This window comes from Pecten maximus, chromosome 15, assembly GCF_902652985.1.
Source record: "Pecten maximus chromosome 15, xPecMax1.1, whole genome shotgun sequence".
Classification (NCBI taxonomy): Eukaryota; Metazoa; Mollusca; class Bivalvia; order Pectinida; family Pectinidae; genus Pecten; species Pecten maximus.
In genome coordinates this window covers 25693850-25720280 of record NC_047029.1, presented here as the reverse complement: position 1 = coordinate 25720280, position 26431 = coordinate 25693850, and the positions used below count along the sequence as shown (strand labels likewise).

At 34.6% G+C, this 26431-nt stretch overlaps 1 protein-coding gene across 2 annotated transcripts in view; it reads right to left on the bottom strand.

Annotated features, from left to right (window-relative positions):
- Nucleotides 1–26431, bottom strand: part of LOC117343798 (parathyroid hormone/parathyroid hormone-related peptide receptor-like) — a 71830-nt gene that overhangs the window by 30480 nt on the left and 14919 nt on the right. For both annotated transcript variants that reach the window (XM_033906300.1, XM_033906301.1), the window contains exons 3-5: nucleotides 4281–4383; nucleotides 3818–3928; nucleotides 1063–1202 (exon numbers count right to left, since the gene is read on the bottom strand). In XM_033906300.1, the coding sequence (XP_033762191.1) occupies nucleotides 1063–1202; nucleotides 3818–3928; nucleotides 4281–4383 (354 nt within the window). The remainder of the gene's footprint in view (nucleotides 1–1062; nucleotides 1203–3817; nucleotides 3929–4280; nucleotides 4384–26431) is intronic.

Below are 26431 nucleotides of genomic sequence, written 5' to 3'. Positions count from 1 at the left end.
TTTCAGGATGCTCTGTATACTTAACATCTTAACTTGTGCTTTTATTTTTTATATAAAACCGAATGTAAAGATAAAAAATATGCCTTAATGCCCTTAAATGACCTCAGCTGTTAATAGGACGTTAAACAAAATAAACCAAACCAAACCCTACTTTCTCTACTGGATCATCGAAATAGCTATAGCATTGTTAGAGGGAAAGTCAACTAACCCCTCACTACCCTCATGTGTGTTCAGTTACACACCTTTGTGGCACTCGCTTCAAAGGCGTTATTAAAACGGTAAATTCAAAAATCGTAGGGATAGGGAGTAGTGATTATATTGTGTTAGGTATAATTTTCTTATGCTGTGTCTGCAACAAAACTTTTTTACAGGAAAATGTCCATTACTTATTTTCGATATGTTGTTTTTTCCCCATTCATTTACACTCAAAGAACATATCTTGCTGATGCACTGCCGGACATGGTATTTACCGTGGTAATACTTTTTGGAAATACCATTAAGTTTTTAAATGTTTCTGCTCTCGACATAGCTCCGCAGCTGATAATAGCCTATGTACAGTTATTGGGAAATAACACTATACTGACTGCACTCCCTATATACCACAGACAGTGCAATTATTTTAAATGCTGAAATTTGCTTTTAGAAGAATTGAAGCAAAAAAGAGTAAAGCAATACACAAATACCTTAAAACAATTCCCATGAAAGCTTTAAGTCATAAGGGCAAAATTCGACGTCATATAGAATTGCTTTTAATATACTTTCATCTGACAGCTATCAATTTTAGCCATATATGCACATGGCACTGCATCTTCTTCTGAAGAATTAATAACATAACATGAATCTTAAACGTAATACATGTACATTTACAACAAATGAATTATATATATTTATTTATTTATTATTTATTGTCTTTGTTACTTCCGATTGAAATAATGTATCAAGGTTGTTTTGGAGCGCCGTTTTGTGTGGAAATATCAATGTATCAAGCAGTAGACAAATCAATTGCAGCGTGTTGATATATATTTATATATATATATGCCAAACGAATAAATGTCAACATACCCTTGTGTAAGCTGACACGGGTACATGTTTGGCGTCCTCCTTCGCATATCCTGTACATCCATCGTAGTTCGTTAGAGTCTTATTACGGGTTGGATGTATTGCCCATGTTCCATCAAAGGTACAAAATCGTTGTGCCTTACCTAAGTTGTAAAAAAAAGAAAGATTAAAGAGTAGGCAATAATATTCTATCCCATTTTTTTTATATTGATTCTAGTATTCGTATTTGTCATTTGTGTTAACCCCGTGATAAATAAGCGTTTCTCCATCGTCCATTTCATAAGGAGTGGTCCGTATTAATGGGAAAGTAGTTCAATTGGAGACCAGAACAATGAACAATGTTTTCTAAACACTTTAATCCCGTAATAGATAACATAGAAGAAAAGCCAACACTATCGGTCTTGTAGTAGACGCCCCTGGTAACAATGGAATTGTTATGTAATACTCGTCGTTAGAGACAAAGAAAGGCATAGTTCTTAAACAAACAAAACCAAAAAAATTGTTATCAACTAAATGTGGCTTCATCCATCAAAATATTTCATTTGACGAAACATTTCTTAATGATTTACAAAGTGTGCTTGTTCATTAACCTAAACGACAGTGACAGACTTCTAGGAAATGCAACCCTTAAATGACCTCCGTTTCAAACCAGGTCACATCAAGGTGACTATTCACTGTTCATTAAGAAATGACATGCATCGTTGTAAATTCCTGTCGAGAAGATTAATTTCACAGTTACGCGGTTTCATATTATGAACATTTCGTCTTAATGGCATTTCGTCTGCAATTTTACATTAGGAGATCTCTGTAAAATGAAGTGGATGAAATCAGCAAAAACGAGCCATTTGCGTTGATAACTTTTCACGTTCATTAAGCTAATCACATACAGAGAAAAATATAACCGACAACATAAAAGACATAAAGGAAAATTGACATAAACTTAAATTATTGTTCATGAAAATGAATATATTTTGTATTTTTAAGAAACGGTTCTTACATCACATCATCATGCGATTAATTGAACATGTGATGTTCTTTTCAAACATAATTTGACACATGACAGTTTAGCTCATTACTGACGTATCGAAGTGTGGTTTAAAATGATTTTCCGAAAATATGTGAAATGCGATTCTCCTTGTTTTTGAGCATCTTCAGCACTTTGACAAAGTAATGACTGAGCCTGTCCGTTGTCACTGACAAATGTAAACGAACGACCTAAAATCCTACTCAACTTGTATTGAATTTCCGGAACTGCTTTATCCGGAAGGAGTATTTGTATAACGTGTTGTTGGCAATTCTTTTTTATGAAACGGCATGACACTAAATAACGATGACAAATCCGAAAGTATTCAATGCTATTTTATTTATCAAAGACTCTATTTTGGCATAGCATCGTTCTAAAACGTTACCTGTGATGGAAATCGGATACTTGAAAACATACTACAAGCTATGACACTGTATAACCATTATCATGTGATATCGTGATACATACTTTGTACTCTTAAATAAACTAATAAACTTTACACGATTCATAAAAAAAAAAAAAAAAAAAAATACGACTTTTTATCAAACGTAACAACAATACTATTCTAACAGTTGCATCCAATAGGCTTTAAGCACATTTTATATATTGGGTAATATTTGTGGGGATTTTTACTTTTGCTTTATTCGTGATCATTGAATACTTCGCTAAAATATGCTAAGCGAAGATTTATGCACAATTTTTGTACGGCGGTGTTGCGCGAAATTGTTTTAACTCCACTCACATTTGTGAAATGTATACACTTTGACCTCAGCAAAATAACATGATTCTATAGCAGTTACTTATTTAATGTATGATTATACATGTAGCATACAATATACTAGATTGAACTTAAAATACTGAAATTTATCCTTTAAAATATTAACTGTGGTCCATTCCAAACATCGATACACTGAACGTTATCCTGTGATAACAACTCCATATAATTATTACCGATACCTTTAATTTACCCGTTGCTCAACAAAACTGGAATCCTCGAAGAGGTAACATTAAATAGTATTGGCTGGTTGTGAAGGCTCTTAAATTATCACTTCATGTTGGAAATTCCCGCAAATTGATCCGTTAACAAAACAGTTACAAAATGTACATGGAATGAAAAACAGTTTCATTGTTTTTCCTTCGAAATGGTCCCGAAAGCCTAAATTAAATATTTCTTTTTCTCACACAAGCACTACGCTACAGGATATTTGACGTAGTTGTGAAACGGCTTCAAGCTTAAATCGCAGACATAAACTAATTAGTTTATTCAATTTCTAGAGTTTGCCATGCTAATATTCGTTAACAAGTTGAAATAAAATGCACAAGTGTAAAACACAGAATTCTTAAGCACTAGAGGAAACAGCTTAGGTGATGGTCGATGGTCGTTAATGCAAGTGAATTTCAGTTTATTTCCACGTTAATCCATCTACTCAAAGTGGAATCCATCTGCTTGTATATGATATACATGTATGATACTAAGATATGCCGTTTATAGAACAGACTTCCCCAGTTTCGTTGTATATTGACCTCGGGAATTCGGGCCAGTGTATTTATGTGCCTAGCCCTAAACTGCGCGTAACCTTTTTATTTTATTCAGAAATATAATGTTCGGTAGCCTTTGGTTAAAATCAAAAAAAAAAAAAAAAAAGAATTGTCAATCCCACCTTGACTGTAAACAGGAAGCAAAATTAAGTAATATTTTGTGATTAAATGGTGAAATAATACCATGAAACCTACCTCGGAGATCAAATCCATGGATATAGTCTGGGCAATCAACATTAGCCGTTGTATTAGCCCGAGCGTACGGCCAGCACATCCCTCCGCCGAACGTCATGTTACAATAAACTCCTGTATGAATTTCGGGTAATGAAAATGAGTAAGTTATACAATGTCGCTATACATGAACCTGAAAGAAAACTAAATTATCCAAAATTAACCATGTGCAACGAGACAACTTATTTTTAACTGAATTTTCCATTTCTTTATGATAACCTCTCCACACCCCAAACTTCTGTCCATTTTTTGCAAAGTCTTTGGTAAAGACGGAAAATATTGGCACTTTTGTAAGTGTTGTTTCGATCGCTAAAATATTGTTTGGTGTTTGCGAGATGCTCTTTTCTCATTTTCACGTGTCGACTTTTTTTATCCTATTTGTCTTTACATTTTAACTATATTTTCTTTTTGGTGTTTTGTGACTTACTATCAGGTGGCGGTGTTTCTGTTTGCATACGTTGGAAGCAAGCTATGGCTGCTTTAGTTGTCCCTCGTGTTTGTTGTTCTGCGTTGGCATTGACTATATATACCTAAAATGAAAGTAAATACAATCTTGTATTCAAACATTTCAATGACTTAAGGTTTGATATACACATTAAAGTTATGTGTATAGAGAGCTCTTTTATTTTGAGTTCCCTGGTTAATAGTTAATCCATATGATATTTTTTAAGGATTGCTGTATATCACGTTTACTTTCAAAAACATAAGTTTAAAAAGCAGTATCAATTCCCAGGCTGCACGGTATGCAATGTATGACTAAGCCGATATTATTAATTGTTAGATTTTAAGTTGTCTGTATTTCATATGTGCCGGTTAATCTATACATTGCATATATGTAACTGACATTAGGATTTTCAAGAATATATGTATGCTGGTGTGGAAATATAATAATGTCAAATACATCAGATATTGTAATATCATAGATGAAATATATAATAACATCGATAGTAAAATCAACACAAACATCAGACAAATAAATCCTCGCGTTGAATAATATGTGACATTACAGATTGAAGATTATCGGCTAATAATACAGCTTCTACCTACAACAACAATGATATTCGAAGAATGAACAAATATCTAAAACAAAAGATGACTTTTTGAGTGTGATCCTTGCATGTAGGAAAACAATGGATTGACAGTAACAGCGGCTTTAATGTGTTTGAATTCAAAGAAACTATAGACTCTCGAATCTTCTACAAAAAAAGTGAATCCGTGTGTTGTTTACGAGAGCTGCCTTCAGGAGGTAACGCAGTTCAATTTCACGGTAATCGACATTCTTCTCGAGCTTGGTATGTATCACGGATATGTTGACGTATTTACAAATATACTTTACACGATTAAATGCGCTCTAATTACTCTCGTTTAACACATCAGTTTCCAGACAATATAACGTTTATAGTGTTTCCCAAAGGGGGACATAGCTTGTCGTTTTTCACTGTACCGATTAGAGATCATTTCACTTTATCAACATCGCAAGACCACTGTGTTAGCTTCATATTTCTCAAACAATACTATTGGAGTTCTCGGAACGTCACGTAGACGAGATCTTAAAGTGAAATGCCTACATGGCGACATATCTAGATACATGTATTTATTACTGATCATGCTTAAAGGGTTTCCATTTTGCTCAAAGGTAGAGCACATTACTATTGCCGACTTCGATATTGGGGTAGTGGATACTATTTATAAAATTTGTGTTTTTAAATATTTCAATTCTAGAGTGATATTTTACTACCTTTTGTCGTGTGCTGTTGCTCTGAAATGTAGCTAACACATTTTAGCCCGAATGGTAAATCGTAAAGTGATAATAGGTTTATTTGTACTGGCATTTGTCTTTCGATGCCTTGTTTATCTATTCGCCTTGTCGCCGTCAAATCGTTAAATGTAATTAAATGGAACTTCTTCTTTAGATTGAACGTACAAATGTAGATATATTGCGAAAGAAGACACGGGACATTGTTTACTAAACTACCGAGAATTGCATAGTTTCTCACTTTGTTTCCTCTTATTTACGTTTATAGAAGGTTTATTTTCGCTTTGTAACAGCGAAAAAGCGCAGCGTAAGGATATAAAACAATAGTAATTCGCCTGTAAAATCTTGTTCGAATTATAAAAATCTTAATGTCATGTGATAGTAGAGCTAATGAGAGAGATATCCTGTGCCTATATTTGTAAATATCCTACCTTTCTTTCCAGGTTTAGTTGATATACCTGTTAGTCAGAAATTTATTTTCATTATTTTTTTTTCTATTTGACAAAAAAAAAAAAAGGAAAAAAAGAAAAGAAGTTCACTAAACGTTCTATAAACATGTTTATTTGTCTGATCTTCGCTTACCAGAACGATTTCTATAATTATTGATTTTATTCAATTTTTATACTTTTACATCCATGATTTATATGGTATTTTATCTGGTGATCGCAAAAATCTCTGATATATCTATTTTTGTCAAAACTATATACATGTATATATACAAAGATATGAAGATGTCAAGCACACAGAATATTACAACACTCTGGTGCAGATTTTCCCGGAAATTTGAATCCGGTTCCACTGCAGACTTTCCGGATGTAACTGCTAGAGTGTAACCCTACATTTGTTTCTTTTGTATTTTGATGCTTGTCGACGTTAAGGATCATTTCAAGTCTACTAGCGTGTAATTCCGGTCCTAAACAAGACTGTAGTCATCCACATGTATAATAGTCTAACAGCGAAAGACCACACCAACGTTATCGCCAGTTTATTGTCATAGCTTAGCATAATGGTACTCTTGTTGCTTGGTAGGTGTGTAAATCTTCCAAAGATTTATATAATATGTCAGTCATTCCCACAAAGATATCTCCAACGAGGGTATAAATAATAATTTAAACTACATATCATTCGTCAGGGATTTATAGATTTTCCAGATTCGAAAGAAAGATATTTTTTACAGTAAATTTATGAAACCTTCAGTAATATGTATTTGTCAGGAGATCTTTTTTGAACACTTTGTACCGTTAAGGGAGTTCGATGATGATAATGGGATTGTGGCCGTCACAACATATCGCAGTAGGTACTAAATTTAGGTTTTGATATAACACATGCTTTTGGATGCGAACATGTGGTATATTTACTTGTATCTTTCAATACAAAAACAAATGTAGTAAAAGGATTTCGCTGTGATTGTCAATTTGAAGTAAATATTAATGTTAAGTATCAAAGTAAAATGCGTAGCAAATGTTAGTATCACTTTAACATATAAACATAAGAGGAATTGACATAACTTCTCGTTTCACTCTATTAAATAACCTTTCCCTCGCCTATTAAGCATGTTTAATTAACATGACACCTTGCTCAAGATTTCTCATCAATCTCGTCCAAACTTTCTAGCAAATTTACGCAATATTTTTTTCAAGGCGATGTACTTTTACAAACATATAAAAAGGTAGTTTGTTGCAGGCTTTGTGCATGCTTTGTTAGTTTTACGAAGCATTATATACAAACAGATCATAGAAGATTTGTTCTCTTATCTCCGTCAGTTTCATGAACACTTTGAAAGTGTCGAACGCGCGAAATAAAAACAAATAACGAACAAACAAGTATTCACCGAGAATCATGTCAAAATCATAATAAGAGGAAATACATTCAAGAATTGGATTGTTACCTGTCTTCACTTTTACATTTGCAAAAGTATAAGGTTTGCTTGAAACAAGGAGAATCTGTTCAGAGAATTGAAACACCTTATCTTTATCTAAACCTTTTACATCAATTTAAAGTACCACTTGATAATTCAAATGTGATTGTGACAGTGACCCAGGTGTGAATGAATATAATGTGTATGTTTTGAAGAATCCTATAAGACCTTTTGATAAAACATGGCCAAATTTACTCAAAAATCTTTCTTCTCTTGAAACGTTATGTATAGTAGCTAATGTCAAACCCAATAAACGCGTTCGTTCTCATGAAAGCAGCTACTTTTCGGAAACGTCAATAGTACAAAACATGTTTGAGATTAAGATTTGAGCATGCTTTAATGTACCAATATTACCAACACTAAACATAACTAGAAAATAATTGCGAGAAGCCTTGGTAGCAAAAACTATCTTCAAACGGTCGTAAGAATATCCAAAACAGAAAATTGACATCCACATGGGAACAAGCACTGCCTCTACTTTAAATGTTTTTATTATAGTGCGTATGCCAGAATTGAAACATATGAGAGTAATGATTATGTAGCGCACCTGAAGTACTGACCGTAGAAATCTATATACATAATCTACAATGAGGGCAATGATAATTTAGCGGAAGAATTTCAACGCAAAAATATGTACGTGTAAAGTATTTTAGCCGGACTATATGACCTCACTGTCGGAAAAATCTATCGGGTATTTTCTATCAATTGCTAAAAACAATAACACAATCCCTACATGGACATTTCCATTGCTTCATTGAGCAATCCAAGCTTTCTAAACATTGGTTTATTCTTGTCTGTTTTTTCAATATTAAGGGATTGTTAAAATATGATGCAATAATGATTGCTGAGAGACAAATTAACAGCTCATACAAGGTTGTGAGACATGCACATTTAATTTCAATAGTTGTCTCCAAGGAATTATAAAAATACAGCCATGCTCTTGCTAGGCATAGTATTTATTTCTAATTTTTGCTAGAATGAAAGGTGAGTCCACTGTCATAACCTTAAGTTAATTATGAGAACAAGATATAGTAGATAATTGTACAGTACTATTTGAGTGAAGCCCGGTCAAGATTGTAAAGCTTCTTAGCAGAGAAAAATGGAACGAAGATAGTGAATCCTGAGGATATTTTGTTCAGCGCCAGGCTGTACCGCAAGTCAAAGAAATGTAGAAAAGTATACAGACACATATCCATTTCATTTTGGCGCATCTGTGTATAGTATGGAAATGGAGGCACTCCTGCTTTTCATTGCTATTTCCATCATGTCACTATCGTAAATCTATGACAGGGGGTGCTCTGATAGGAAGAAACATGTATTTTTCATATGTTCATATGTATGACCGTTTACACCGTACGGTATATCTAAACAAACTGAAATTAACCATGGCTCCACTATCTGAGTGTTACAAGTTGTATAGGCATGTAAAGCACCTATGTTTGAAAAATGACCTTTGAGATAATATGTTATCTTCAACGTAAGCGCCTCGCCCTAAATATGACAAACTGGTATGCTACAATTAGGTCATTCGCGAATGAAAACATCTCTATATACCTGCACATTTACTTTTGTTTATAACCGATATATCCGGAATTTGTGTCAATGTCACTACTTAATACAGACATATAATCTGAATACATACTGTATGATATGTATACATGGAGTTGTTGTGTTATTTGTACAACAAACGCGAACAAAACATTCGGCCCAATTTCACAGTCGTTTATTATCATATAGGAATCTCTTAATTCAAATTAATTAATTGGTCAACTGCATTCCTTTTTTTGCTGAAAAAACCCCCAAAAGCGCAGTTTTTTCTACCGTACTTAGGAATAATGGTTTTTCAATGGACTCACTTAAGTAGAACGTTCTGAAACTAAACTAATGGTGACGTCATGAATTGAGAACACCGCAAGACCTATTTTGAGCTTATCTCATTTGATGCAAAAACAACAAAGAATACTGATATGCAGCCCTACTTAATGTCCAAGAATGGCAGTTCCAGCAATAAATGTTGCTCGTAATAGGCTTAAGCTATAGGCTAAGCTATTGGGCTTCATACTTTGGTTTGATTTAGTTTTATTTGTGTAAAGTCTTATCAACAGCTAAGGTCATTTAAGCATTTAAGGCCGACCCCCCCCCCCCCCCCCCCCCACCCCACCCCTTGTCACATTATACTGACAACAGGCGAACAAGTCCTAAATGCTGAGCGCTAAGCAGGAGTAACCTGGGGACAGAATCAAAAGCCTATCTCACAGAAGAAGAAAGTTGTTAAGAAAAATGAGAAAAGATAAGATTCCAAATCTAGCCGCCTCCTACGATCATGCAATTGGGGCAGCAGTTATAATTCTTACATCCTACCAGCAGGACAATAGGGTTCACACGTATGACTTCTAACCCCTATTCTAACTCAGATTTCATAAAATAGGGAAATGATATAGAATCACATTGACATGATTAAATTGTATAAGATCGGGTGTTTAGGAAGGGGCCGCGGTGGGCGAGTGGTTAAGATGTTCCCGACACTTAATCACTAGCCCTTCACCTCTGGGTCGCGGGTTTGAAACCTACGTTGGGTAGTTGTCAGGTACTGACCGTAGGCCGTCGTTTTTTTCTCCGGGTACTCCGGCTTTTCCTCCATCTCAAAAACCTGGCACGTCCTTAAATGACCCTTGCTGTTAATAGGACGTAAAACAAAACAAACCAAACCAAATGTTTGGAAGGGTAATCGTGTTCTGGTTCATCAACAAACCCGTCACGTTAATCTACGTCAAATCCTGGTTACTTATACTAATAATGTCCTGCAGATAGGTCAAAAGAAAATTATACCTGCTGACCCCATTTCATCAATGATTTGGAAGAGATGACTAATTTTGGGATATTACCCTTTCTCTTCGTTCTAAGCAACTTTATTCTTCTTAATATCGCCATATGACAACCACTGAAATTTGGTCTTTGGGTTAAGGATCCATGGCTGCTTGGAAGAACTAGGGTCCGGTACAATGACTGTCTCATCCTGGAGTTTTGATAAGTAATTCATACACTAAGCATGCCTGCTAAGAATTACTGAACTGGATCACTGAATCTGGGCTAGACAGTCAGCAGGAAAATTTGAATTTTGGACGTACATCGGTGAGATTTGTACCTGCTGTCCTCATTGTATGATCGTAAGATGCGACGAAATTTGGGATCTCACATTTTCTCTTCTTTCTAAACAACTTTTTTCTTCCAAATGCACACATACGCACTCACCACACGCATGCATGTCGCACGCACGGGAGGCCGTCCTTAAATGACCTTAGCTATTAATAGGACGTTAAACAAAATAAACCAAACCAAATCATCTTCCGAATGCTTTCATTGACATTGCCTCACATTTTACTTAAGTTGATTTCTCGCTCTTTAAAGAAAGTTTTGGTTTCTGTTCCCTGGCCAGGACATACCAGTCAATATAAGTGGCTCCTTAGCGATCTTGAGAATGGGACGACTGGTTCGCCAGTTTTCAGTATAATTTGACCGGTTGAGTTTCCAGCTTGATATCAGCAGTATACTTCAGTGAGGTAGCACTATAAAGTCGACATCAGTACCGCCACTACAAGGGACACAACATGAACATGTCGCATCATCCCAACATGCACAACTTCAGTCAACACGCATGCATGATGTACACATGAGAGGCCGTCCTGAAATTACCTTAGCTGTTGATAGGACGTTACACAATGCAAACAAACCTACTCTAAGAACCAATGTAGTTATCAGGTAGTCATTAGGCCTATTACCGAGCATCGAATGCGTTAAACTTTATCCCCTGTAGCTGTTTTCTACTTTTTTCATATCGTACAAGGTACAAGGTAATACCATTCTTCCTGGTGAGATCACGATGTCGGCAATACTTCCTCTCGCCTCTATTTATATTGAGGTGTAATGGTGTATGATTATATCTTCCTATATTGCTATGAGCATTTCGTGTACTTATGAATAGGTCCTAGTTAACAAGGCACAGTGAAAACTGAAGTATGTATCTGATCATTGTGTCTGCACAAACGTTCCTCCACAATAGGAGAATACTGCATAGATGATTATATTCGCGAAGATGGATTAAATTTTCGTGGAAAATGGATTTAATGAAGCCGTTCGGGGCTTCCGAATATAGCTGGAGAATAAAACGGCGCTTATATCATGGATTATAATCTGTGAATGCAAATAATATACATGTACATACCTGTATCCATACAAATGTCAAGATTAAATAGTGTGCCTTGCGAAGTAGAGACAAAGCCGCCTAGAAATGAATAACTGCTTAAGATCTAATTAGCATACGCTAAAAAAAAGGATATAAAAATCGGTGGTTTGATCCTCTAATGACTTGCCAGAGACGTTGGGGTTCAAGACTGTTGAAAGCATAAAACTAAAGGCAGAGCATTATAATAGGCTTCAACATACAACGATAGCAATAATTTTATGGTTCATCAATTGATGCATTTAGGATCCTATGTGTATTTAAAAATAAATTGTGTACGGTTTGATTAGTGTCATTTTTTAAAAATTTGTTTAAAATTAACACTAGAATTAAAGAAGATATCAATACGCCAAAACGATTTCCCTGACTTCCACAAGTCTGTAGAAATTATATCAATATAGAGCACTTTTTTCATGTTAAAAATAATCTCATTCAGAAAAGCATAGTATTTGTACAGAAACTGCCCTCACACGTAGGAGACCCATTCGTTTGTAATGTTCTATTCATTCAAAACTACACACAATATAGAGGAGTTTGTAATGGTTACATTGATAAAAAATCATACGACATTGGCAATGTTAATTATAGGCAGAGTAAATGACAATTGCCTCTGGCAATTTTCCATTTTGCAACGGTATTGGTATTGATAATGCCTGTGATTATAATTCTAATGAAAGTTAAGGATTCAATAATCATGACACCTACTTATACTCTCGCGTTAATGAGTCGTTCGTGATTATTTTCGCTGATGATTTAGTCAGGAACAAACCCAGGTACATTTAGACTATATTTAGTATTAATGACACAAATTAAAAACTGAGCTTTATTTTATCAAGAAAAATCCGCAATTAAGAAGGATATTGCTACACAGACGATGTATCAGACAAGGCCAAAATATATTAAAGACTCTTTTATATACATACATTTGCTGCATCATTACATATATTGAAACTGATTTCGGAAAAGAAGTATGATATACAAACCGTATGGATATTTATTCTGGCCTTGAAGTATTTAACTTCGAAACTAAATTGGCTTCTGGAAAACTTAAAGATGGCTAAATTGCTCCAACATTACGTATTGCACCTAAAATAGACGTCCACATTAAAAATTCTCGATTCGATATTGAAGACGGGTGTGCTCAGGAGAATTCTGGGGATTGGCAGAAAAGCCAAGAATACTGTCACATAACGAAACAAGAATACACCATATAATAAATTCGAGCGTCATCGAGCGGGTTATTATGTTACATTAAAATTCTTCCCGTCTAATTGACTAACCACCTGCTGTTTTCTTATACCAAATAGTTTATTCAAAATACGTTTCGTATTACAAGCCAAAAATAAAATGTTAATGAGTTACTGACGAATATAAACACATTTTCGAAAGCTTTGTCAACTTGATCAGATCTATTATGATATAGAACAGGAGCTCTGAACACAGCACTGTCCTCGAGAGATTTAGATATATCAAAAAAATGAATCTGAGAAAAGAAGAAGATATATGTACGGCTTGTCAAGGTTACTTAGTTATGTGTTTGCTGCCACTGGGTGCCCCAACGTGCAATCCTAGCTAGATTTATTGTTAAGACTTGATGTAAGTTTTTTAAAAAATATATCGGCGCCAATACACAAAGGAAAATGTTTAACTTAAGTCAATATTACAAGACTTAAAAAAAGAGCAGGCAGACTGAATGGAAGGTCGTCATCGATAACCTATACGTAACATCGGGAGTGATATCAGTTGCCATATTCATCAACCTTTCACGCAATAAATCTGTCAAATCATTACTCATTTACATTTCGTATCATCATTGATTTTGATTACACTCCAAAACTTTAACCAGGAACTGTGTGTTAGTGCTGATATCTGTTTGAGCACGAGAATGGTTTTACAACCACAAGTGTGAATGCTCATGAAGATGATGTCTACTGGTTGTGTCACTCTCTTTTATATTGATCAAGCTCATGTATGTATCTTGTGTACATTTATGAAATAAATACATCAATACTTAAATGAAATAAATATATGAATGCTTAAATGAAATAAACTAATCAATGGTTAAATGAAATAAATTAATCAATCCTTAAATAAAATAAATACATCCATCCTTAAATGGAATAAATACATCTATCCTTAATTGAAATTAATACATTAATCCTTAAATGAAAATATGAGTTATTTCTGACGATAATTCATTTGAAATTCGATCTGAAAACTCTTACAGTATAACACATGTGTCATGTGACCTTCGATTCATAATTAATAGCCATCGCAGATTTATGACTGGTTATAGGGAATGTTTGACTTAATAGGAAGCGGTACTGAATTCACTATGTAACAGAACGCATGATTAATGTATGCCTCCGCTAGGGATCGAACCCGGGACCTCTTACTGGTCTTACGCTCAACCGGTCGAGCTAAAGATCTCTCTAGACGAGCGGTATATTGCGGCTAGTATTCACCAGGTTTACATAAAGAAAATGTTTATTACGCAGTGGGTGTTTATTTAGAGTCACATTAAAGGGATTGTACGAAATAAACACCAGTGGATAACATCTCCTAATTTGAATTATGTAAATAGAATATACTTCTTCGAATAATGAAAAAAGGCATTGTTTAGTTGTTTTTGAGAAAACTTTATCTTACTATAGTTATATAGTTTAATTTCACAGGCTAATATTTCTCAGTTGTCTATTTCGGATCATGCAATGTAAACAATAAAAAAACTTGTATATATTTATTTGGTATTTTTTGTCGTCATATATTTATGAAATACATTGAAACTAACCCACGTGAATATGATCAACTATATAGATATATATACAGTATAATCTGCAGAAATAGAATTACAATTTTTATAGAAGGCAATATACATTATATGTGGCGTTTACAGAAACTTGTTACGCGTTCTAATTAGAATAAGACAGAGGAAAACCCCCGCATTAAACTTACCATGTTGAACATACATGTAATACAGGTATGGTAAAACGATGTCACCTTCCATTTCGTTTCATACTCAATAACGGTAAAATTTCACACACAGAAATCTGTCAATATACGAAATATTTCAAAAATATGGATAAGTGGCCCGTTAACAGTAATCTAGAGACCTAGTGTGCTGGTCCTGAGCTGTATCGGCGATAGGGAAAGCTGTTTTGGTACTGTTTGTTATTTCAATACCTGTTTACTCCGATTCCACAAGCAAATGAAGCATTGCTAGTGGCTTACCGTGTTACTTGCATGCCTCGTTTTAATCTATTGTATTAATGAAATTGTTCAAAATATACATAAAGGTAAATTTATTTGAGATCGAATATTGAAAATCCCGAAACTATTGGCATATTTCATCCCTGAATCCAAATTCTGATTTTTTCATCTCTTACATGTATTTATCAGTGCTAAAGAGTATTGATGTGTCCTAGAACAAAACAGCAGTATGATGCAGTTAATTTCAGTTAAGATTTATACTGTATTTAACTATCAGTCTGTATTCTAATTGTGCTAATAAATTTGGAGTTTTTGATGCAATCCTTCAGGAACTAGCTGTCTCTCCACCACGGCTAACTTAACTGTCTAACTTCTACAGGCAGGGCAGGGTTGATGGTAGACGACCGCACATCACCGTGTGTTAAGGCTGTTGCTTTCTGCAGGTGCGAGAATATAAAACCGACTTCCTCCGAAAGAATTGAAGCCAATTATATTGAAGCGCTTTACGTTTATAACCAAAATAATACCAGTATTTTTGCCACAGCTAGGTGTCACTTTGAATACACAATTATGGCCGAAAGTATATAAAACTTTTCATCTTGGTGTAAAAGATTTCTAATATAAAGCCAGTTCCCAAGAGGTCATGCAAAAAGCCCATGGGTCGTAACGGTAATTTGAGTTTTTAAATATATAAGTAAATTTAATTGACCCTTTTTGGCCCCGTCCATCAGCTCAGGGGCTCAGTCAGGGCCAACATGTGCCTACCGTCAAGCTGTTACCTCATGCTTATAATGTTAACAAAGTTAAAATGAATATCAATAGATATCAAACAAATGATTGCCAACAATATGATTTTCCAATATAAACTATAGTAAAGCTTACCCCCTCCCCAGGGGAAAACATGAGACCCCAGGGTCGTGAAATTCACAATTTTCGTAAAGCACCTTAAGACCCTTCCATACATGAAGTGTATTTGATTTTATCTTATTGGGTTTTTAGGACAAGGGTTTTGAAATTTCAGTTAATTTTACCCTTTTTGGCCTCGTCCATAAGCCCATGGAGTCAGTAAGTTCCAACATGCATATCATCGAGCTGTCGTCAAATGCTGATAATTTTCACAAAGTAAGAATTAATAGAAATCAAACAAATGATAGTCTAACACATCATTTCCCTAAATAAACTTAAGTAAAGTTTACCCCCTCCCCAGGGGAAAACGTGAGACCCAAGGGTGATGAAATTCACAGTTTCGGTAAAGCACCTTAGAACACTTCCATACATGAAGAGAAGAGATTCTACCTTATTTAGGACTTGAGAAGAAGTATCTTGAAATTCTAGTTAACCTGACCCCTTTTCGCCCCGCCCATTACCCCTAGGGGTCCGCAAAGTAATTTACAACAAGCATTCCATACTGATACTTCTAGCCAAGTTTGTATTATTTACAATGGCAATTGGAACAAATAATGCTCAAAAATGTAATATCCCTATATAAACTATAGTTAACTTTACCGTCTCCCAGGGGCAAGTATGAGACCCAAGAGTCATGAAATTCACACTTTTGGTAATGGACCCCGAAATTCTTCCATCTTTGAAAAGATTTTGATTTGTTTATGGACGTACGACGGCAAAAAGGCGATTAGAATAGGTCACTTAAGACTACGTCTCAGGTGAATTAAAATAAATATTACAGCTCATATCAGTTAATGCTTGCATCAAATGAAATTGCTGCTTTGAGTCCAAGTACTGGACAAAATTAATCAAATAAAAACGACAATTTAATTCAGTTCAATTAATACTTATCACGTTTTTAATGTTCAACATATAGTCTCTTACCTACATCAGAATATTATATCTTATGTGTACAGTTTGCCTCTCTGTATATATTAATGCTGATACAGGGGTTCATTATATACATTGTCTGCAGAATTATGTCTAGGTATCGACTACATCAAAACGTCCTTTTTAGGGAATTCGAATTCGCGAAGTTATGACAGCAACGGATATTTCGTGAGTTCGTGGCAAAACCAGAGTGTAAGTCAATAAATTGTCTTTCTTCGTCATTTTTGTTTCTCTGTTATACATATCTGATACACTAAATGTTGTTGATCTGAACGTAAAACATTGAATTTTCTGTCGTAGTTTTACTGTGTTAAATATATATACACTATGTATATGAGGAACTTTTATGAACATTCCGTGTATTGCAGCCTACATTTTCACTGTCCAATACAACACTAATTCGGTCATTAAATCTGGAGGTATGACAGGTAGGAATATATTCCAGCCAGCCATGTCGTGTGGGGTCTTGGCAGAAACTACGTACTTAAATATAATGTCTTGTAGCTAACTCCCATTTGAGTAAAAAAATATGTAAACAAATATATCATATATTTATAGACAGAGAACAGCACACTCTGACACTGACATGATCAAATCTCGTACAGTCTAGTTAGCTGATAGGTACTCTCGTATTTCTGTGTATTTAAAATTGTTACAGGCTTACGCATACTCACAAGCGTCTATTTTTAATGTAGCCGTTGTTACATACCATGAACCTTTTCATATCGTATTGCCATAGGAAAGCTGTGCATGTTAAACATATGTCAAAGTAAATGACTTTACCTGCCGTATTGTGCAGTTAAAAGGTGATTGACAAACAACTGTCAGAAAATGCTACACAGTAAATCAATTTTATTAATCAATATTACTGTTATTTATAAAGTACACGTTTATTTATCAATTATATCAGGTCAAATGCTGGATAATGAAATTGATTATTTCCGTCGAATCAAAATAAATAAATCAATAAAGAAATAAATTAATCGAATTAAAAAGTAGGTTTTCTAAGTATGAACAAAGAGGATGATAAGCATTTTCAAAATATGCATATGAATTAATATTGATTATATTCAAACCTTGAAAGGAACAATATAATTTTCTAATGACATAAACTCAACAGAAAATCTATAAACTTCATATACTGTTACCTCAAATTACTTCATGTGATATATGCATTCAATCTCAATCTAAAAAACAGGTAATTTGCTATTAAGAAAGTGGACCATTACTATAAGAAAAGTGCACTTATGATATACATGCGTTCCTAAGTGCATTGCAATTAGCCGTCCCCGTTGCTCACTTCGTAAGTTAAGATAGAAATAATTAACTGTTTTTCATGTGTGCCAGAATAAAGATTGCATGACTTTATGTTATAATTTGTTATAATAAAGTGCAGCGTAGGTAAAACGATGATGCAGATTGTGCAATTTATAAATTATAAAATCGTCATGTGGTGTCATATTTGCATTGTTTATATCTTAAATAATATCTCGTTAATAATCGTGTATGAATGCTCACCTCAGATATTCTTAGAATTATCATATCCTGTTAGATAAGGTTGCTGTCGTTACGGGCTATAGGCGTTAGTACTTAACTTGTCCCACGGTTAGGGGGTAAAACGAACTACCAAGCACATGCTGTCGACAGGTTGTTACAGAAATGAACGTCTGATAATATACCCCAAGATTTTTTGGCTTATCATGATCAAACTGTCTTAGCACTTTTATTGTTAATTGAATTGTCGGCTTTGTAGTACAGTTGACATTTATAATCAGCGTGATTTTCATTATTTGGCGCCGTCGTTTAAAACACGCTTAATTTGTAAGTGAAGTTGAAAAGTAAAGATCTAATCTTTTGATCTATAGTTTCTTTAATATATTCTATATTTGTAACTGTTGGTGTAAGTAAACAATCATATAATTATACTGTAGCGTAATTTCAAAAATATTGCATCAATATTTCTCACACTTCCTGAAATCCGAAACAAAATCATTAATGCCAGCTACATGTTACTTAACGATTCCTTAATCAAAATAATTTAATTTATTCAGAATCCGGTTTCATCAACAATAGCAAAAGCAGCACTAGATTTAAGGGTAAAAAGCTTAATTAGGGAACTTAAATTAAATAATGCTTTCATATGGACAATTTCAAGTTTAAGAATATTGAAAGTTTGGCTTGAAATGTATCCTATGTGCAAAAAAGACCATGAGCATTTTATGCTTCAAATGTTTTTATTTTGTGTTTGTTTTAATATGATAACACTTAAGATGTCTAGCTTTTGAACATACTCAAACGTTTATGTTCTTTCATCGACATATTGTTTTACATTTATGTTTTGTTTATGGATAAGTCCGTCCACTATGCATGCAAGGCTGTAACGCCTCAACTGCAGATTTTGATGTGATTTTGTATTTGTCGCAGCTGTCGGATAAGCATGTACTATATTCACCTAATAGCCTTCATGCATATGAAACTTCATACATGCAGTTTTACAGTTTATAACGCTCCATAAAGTATTGGCCACCGGTAATGCATATCATGGTCGCCAAATTATCAGCAGCGAGCAATAATACCCCGTCCATGGGGGCAATTGCTAGTCTGATCCAAATCCATCGTGCAACAACAGTGAAATCTCTAGTATTATCCAGTGCAAGCATTTCCCATGTCTTGTGCGATCGATCTAGCGTATTTACATAGCATATATTGCCGTAACGTCATTATTTGAATGACGTCATATCATTTTGTAATTTGAAAAAGTTTGCTGAAATTGTTTTGATGATATTTTGATAAAATCATTCAGAAAAAATTTTATCTATTACTTATGTTATGTAGTGAATTTGTTTATTTAGTACTTATGCATATGTAAATGCCTGTTTTGTGTACTGGGGCGTTTTACTGGCTGCGTCAGTCAGCCAGTACTTAATTGCGACTGCATTACATTGACGTTAAGTCACGAAATGGTAAAACTCGTTTTGCAAATGTTCGGGAAAACATCTTCTTAATTAATTTCATATACTTATATAATATCATTTATATATAATTGTGAACTAGTAATAACGACAATACAGACAAGTAAATTGTCTAATCTATCAAGACACAGGTAAATTACAAGCGATCACATATAGACATAGAACATGGAAAGGTTACACAAATATAGTGGGTACAAACAAAAATAGATATCGTTATGTTGTGAAAATGATCCCTATTATGATTAATTAGAAAACATCTTAGGTGGTGTTCAGATAGTAAAAGTAAACGAATAACTCTCTGTCACGTGCTATAATATCCCGAAATAGAACGGTTATAACGCTTCTTGGTCATGGTTAAAATGTCCTTCAAAGCAAAGAACTAGGATCATAATGACATCAAAATATATTCCACGGATAAAAGAGGTCCAAAAATGCAGGCTGTGAGATTTCATCCTTCTTAAGTTAAATGTTTTTTTTTTCAGATTACAAATAACAAATTATTATGTTAGAGAAATCATTACAACCATGAGTTAACATATTGTACAAATTGTCGATCCTGGTCGGGCGAATATGCTACTCAAATACCTTATATTAAAATACATTAGCTGCTATATTACCTTATAGATCCCAAGAGGGTTATGTACCTCTCGTGCGCTAAGATTAAGAAGTTATAGATCGTCTGGGTTAAGGCGGCCACAGGGTACTATTAAGTTTTGTGTATTGTCATCTACAGACAAAGGATCAACCGTACTGGTATATAATTCTTATATAGCGTATCATATATTAGTTTTGTAAAGAAGTTTGTTATAATTATCGATTCATTCACAACAACAGCACACAATTTTTCCTTCACGATACGATCAGCGCTAAATGCACCGTTTCACCCTTCATTGAAATTGAAAATGTATATAGTTAATTTTATATCATTTTCATAAAAAAGATGTTGTCTGACACCTGCAAAACTATTCATTACTTTTAAGATCTTTGATAAAATGCTACTTTATAAGTGTTTTGTTTCTTTATCAGCAACCGAAGTTATTTAAGTATCTAAGCAATACTCTGTCTTTATAATCAAAACAAAACATTTTTTCGATTCTGTTTATATTACTGTGACAGACAGAGGGTTATATACTCGGAAGGATGTTTCGCCCCGAGAAGCTGTTTTGAACTTGAATGCATGACCTACCGGTATGGCGTAAGAATTGTACCCCCATTATATGATCGTAAGAGGCCACTAAATTTGACTTCTTGTCTTTTCTTTCCGGCAGCTTAATGTCTTTCATTGCTTCATGCCTTTAGTAGGGAATTCGCCCCTGTACGAAAGGCTCTGAGTTCTGTATCCATCATTTTTAGAGTGGGAGGACTGGTTCGCCGATGGTCGGTGTAATGTGACTTGGTTGGGTGTCTTCTGCAATATGCTTCAGGAAAGCAGCACTATAAAGTAGGAATCAGTTCCGCGCCATCACAAGCAGACAAAAACAAACATATCGCAGCCACCAAAAACCCACTCATACACCATACACATGCAGCTCACACACAGGGTAAACGTCCTTAATGACCTTAGATGTTAATTGGACGTAAAACAATACAACACCAAACCATGTACATGAAAGCGCTTATTAACAGCATATGTTTCTGAGGCGTTAAACAGCATGTCATCTGGTTATTTGATTTGATCTTGTTTAAACATCATGCTGCCACTGCATTGTATCGTCAGAGTAAAGGTCACACTATAGCCATACGAATAATTATACATGTTTGACAGATGTCAACTGCTCAGAGACAAAACTACAATAGAAGAGACTGAAAGCTAAAAGACAGTGCAAAAAGTAATAGAATTATGTAGGCACCATCACAATGATATCAGGGAATATCAGCAACATAAATTCTTGTAAATTATTCTTACTGATAACATTGTTACTGTCACGGTTCTTATTTTGAGAACGTGATATCATTGGGATTTACATAAATTGTTATGACAGGTGTCGTTGACATAACAGAGGACGCTTAGACATGCGGAACCCCTGGTTTTATAATCAAAGATTTTTCGTAAAGACGCACGATATTCGCACGTATCAATACAAAAATTGAGAGCTAGATCCATATTTAAAAATTAAAGAGTACCGAAATCAATGTCACAATTTCAACAATGAGGTGAAGTATCAAAGGCATTAGTGTAAACATATCGTTTATTCATATTTTGTCTGTATTTCAAAGTTTTTGGTTTCGAGTTTTAAAAGCGGTTTTGTTTTCACACTGGTATTTTAACAGTAATATGTTAAGCACATACCCATGTTTATTACATAACTTGCCTATTAGACGAACATACGAAGGTTAACGGTTATATTCGGGCTAATGTCCTAAGGCACACAATGAGGTAAGAGGGTAGTATGTTAGCTTTGAAGGAAAATGCACGAGATTTCAAGTTCTGTGTCAATAGAATGTATTGTTAAAGTGTTTAAGACTGCCATGCTATGAAGGTATTTCAGACTTTTGCTCTGATGGAAATCGTTATGAAGATTTTCGTCAGAAAAGAAAATATCTTGTTATATTCGATAGTCAGACTCGAGTAAGAAACGAATTATGATTTACGAATAAATAGTAAATTAGACTTGTTAGAGAAACTAATTGTGATCTTATGAATATGGAAGGGTCAATCGGACGTGTATTAGAGAAATGAATTGTGATCTATTAATACAGAAGGGTCAATTGGACGTATGTTAGAATGCAATTTAAAACAAAACTTTCATAAGAAATATATTTCCCGATTTATAAATCTAGAAAGGCTATTCAGTCTACTTATCCTAAACAGTAAATAGGAATTTAATTGTTTGGATGTAACACAAATCTTAACAAAACGTGGCTTGTTTTTTCTCTCTGAAGATAACATATATGATTGCAAGGTTTTGCTTTTTGTTTCCGGTAGTAATAACATTGTCTTAAACAACGGACAAGGTCAGACCTGACACAAAGCTCAGGAATTTCAACAATTTTGCCGTTTAGGATTCCACTTAAGAAATGGCAAAACTCTGTTGTAATTGTATGATCGTGGTTATGTATGACGGAAGCTACTGTTCCATCGCCCCATCGTAATGGTGGAAGGCTTTGAATTGCTGGCATACATTTGTGTATTAAACTCTTCGTTACTGGTCTGACGTGTACATGAACTGATTATGAGTTTGGCATCTAAACGTACATACTACAGCTTCATGTAATTGTTTCGCTAATTTTTCTTATATATTGTTACACAATCAGAAGAAATGTTATCTCCAAATAGCAACTAGATCAGCATTTAAACTGTTCGTTTATACGAGTTGTTCGACCTTGTCAATGACAGCTGCATGGATGTACAATTTGTCGGTATATTTAACCTTTGCAAACCCCAGAAGGCCGAACGATCAATTTTTATTTGTGATCGTCTTTCATCCTCTGAAGAATATATACAATATTCTTTCGATGACATTGTTGTTTTTCAAGGTTTATCAGGAACCGCGAAAAACAAATGCTACGAAATCAGTCAAAATTCAAGAATACTATACAAAGTATGTTTAGATAGAGTAAAACAGTTAGTAATTCAAACTAAATAGTTTGAATCCGCGGAAAAAATACTATTGAAAATTGAATTTTATATAGTATAACGGCAAAATTATGTTATTTTTTCTATAACCAGCATATATTCGACTACCCCATGATTCCTCTGACCATATTACATAGGAATAATTGTAACTGACTATTTATTAAACCTTTACCTTATCTTTGCAAATAACAAATTGTAGAATGTGTAAAAATGCCTGTACAATTGATATCATGCGATATTAAAACAAAAACAAAAACAAAAACGCGAAAATTTAATTCACTGGGTATAGAAAACAGAATAATCGACTAAGACATCTAATTTGGAAATTTGACATCGGTCAATTTTATGTCGTCACATTTGTACTCCCCAATAAAAACAGCAGTTAATCCATCTATATAATGCCTGATAATGTATGCAATTCATTGAAGAATTGTTGATATTTCAGTAAAGGTGATTTTTCATTAGGTTAATACTTGTGGCTTTAGGTTAAGAAACCGAAGTTTATTATAATTAGCAAATAGTTGTTAAATTACGTTAGGCTGATACATCACAGTTGTCCCAGTCGTTACTAGTTGGCAGGTGCTAAATTTTGGTGCAAACAAGCCTCGTTCAGATTCTGTAGCAAAGCCTTTTATAAATCTGTGTCTATCAATATTCACTGGGGTTTTATTTTAGCGTTGTCTTTACCATTTCCAATCCGACAAGAAAGATGTTCTTTGACTTGCAAATACAAATAGATTGTCCCTCTTCATTGCAGCTAACTGTTTCACTGGGGGGGGATATTATTTTATCAGACAAGTGAACTCGTTAGATGCTCTTCGACTTGCATACGTTTTCCCAATAGGTTGTCTCTTTGTCGTTACAGCTAACTGGGGGAACAGTATCTATCTATTTTGCAACAGTCACACTGTTCTTCAGCAATAAGGCATCGCGGTATTTATCTTCTCCACATTAATGCTTGCTCACTATAAACATTTGCATTACAAGAATTGGACCTGCTGCCACTATTACATGATCGTAAGTTGCCTCTAAATTTTGAAATGTATTCTCTTCTTTCTCAACAACGTTCTTCCTTATGTTTCTCATGACAATGACACACTTGTGGCCATTAGTTGAGCGTTTGCCCCTTAGGGACTTTGGGTTCCGTCCCCTGTCTGAGACATAGCATTTTATATAACAATGGTAGTTTCTGCTCTTGCTTAACGCTCAGCTTTTTGGGAGGGGTGACTTAGTAAGGTGGCACATTAACGAACACACTCATACATTTGCCCCACGCACACAGTGGAGACCGTCCTTAAATGACCGTAGCTGTTGACAGGACAACACACCGCCAACATTAACCAAACATTTTTTTAACGTACAATGTAACTAGAAAGTGTCATCCAGCACATCTCCTTTATGTACAACCGTTAATATGCCTATAATGAATATACAAGTGTTGAACTGTCCCGCTTGGATACTAAAGTCATTGCTCTGTCAAAGCCACCAATGTCACCTTCAGTTTACCCGATTTCGCCTTTCATGTAGCTGATTCCCCCGTCAGGACCACCGATTTCGCCGTCCTGGTAACATACATTTCTGACTGGGTAACAAAGATCACCTTTAATCATGTTATATCGCCTTCGTGTAACTGATTTTCTTGTCAGCTATCTGATTCTCATTCTGGGTTGCTGAAATTGCATTCGGATAAATTATTTTGTTCCAAATACCCAATTTTGGTATATGGTCACATAATTTTGCCTCCAAGTACCTGTTTATATCATCCCGGTAGATAATGCTGTTATCGGGGTACCTTTCTTTCTATTCCGGGTACCTACATTGTTTCTCTTCGTATACATATCTAGATAGTTCCTTGTGATGTCATTTTCTGTCTTTTTGTGGTCACAGGTTGAATTAACGACAATATTGTTGTAAAATTGAGTGGTGTGATAGGAGCAGAATGAGTTATCATATCTGTATGACGATAATAACCGATAACTGGGGGCTAAAACAAGGGTATTATGAAGGCACGAGGCCTTCCGGAGGATAACTACCCGGAATCCTCGGAACCGTACGTAAAATACAATGCTGTTTCACAACAGTATGTTTTTCATGCAAGTTGGTTAATTCAGTGGAATCATATATCTCAATTTAAAATACATCACAAGCAATGGGTTTTCAACGAAAATAAAATCTCTGTTCCCTGAAAATAAATCATGATTCTCGAATCTTAATTGAAAAGAGAATAAATGATTTAATATCGCAAACAGAACATGAACCGTTTAACGAAATTTATTCTTTCCGGAAAATAGGTCAATTGTAGTGTTTCTTATCGTTATCTATATCTAGACAGCGATTACTTAATGGGAAACACAGAACTTGGCGTTGATGCTGTGCTCGGTTCGTCAATATATCAGTCTACAGAATGATTAATGTCATATTGCTTCTTGTACAACAGCCGCCTGACCATGAATGAGAAAAAAAACAGTGTGGATAAATTTTCTCATTGTGTCCACTTGTGAGAAATTGAGATATGTATATTGATATAAGTTCTGATTCTCATATTTGGCTGGTAAAGCAGAATGCTCATTAAAGATATCAGATGTCTTCGCTCTGGTGGTTAATTTGTGATAAACCTCCGTCGTGTGGAGTGTGGGGCCGCGAGCTCGCCAGGATACAAATCAATCTTCTGTTAAGTAGAGAGTTAATCTGATTTAAAAGGCTATAAAGTCCTGACGAATATCAATGTTAAGACTCCCATGTCATGGCAATTTATAAAATCTGTCGTTTTTTAACGTCGCAATTTTTATTACAGAGAATATACGCTTTGCTGCTTAGTCTTTTGATTACTGACTATCGCGTTTGACAGATGAAGATGCCTGTGTTTTATCAGTGTAACTTACTATGTCATTAAACTTAATTTCCATTAATTCAATTTGTATTCGTCGATTACATTTGCTTGAACCCGCGAAATCTTTCACCAGTGAAAATATGTCGTTTTCGATAATCATCAAAAAGGGAAATAGACGCATTTATACAATTGATTACAAGCGATTCCGAAATCGTTCTAATAAGAATAAGATTAAAATA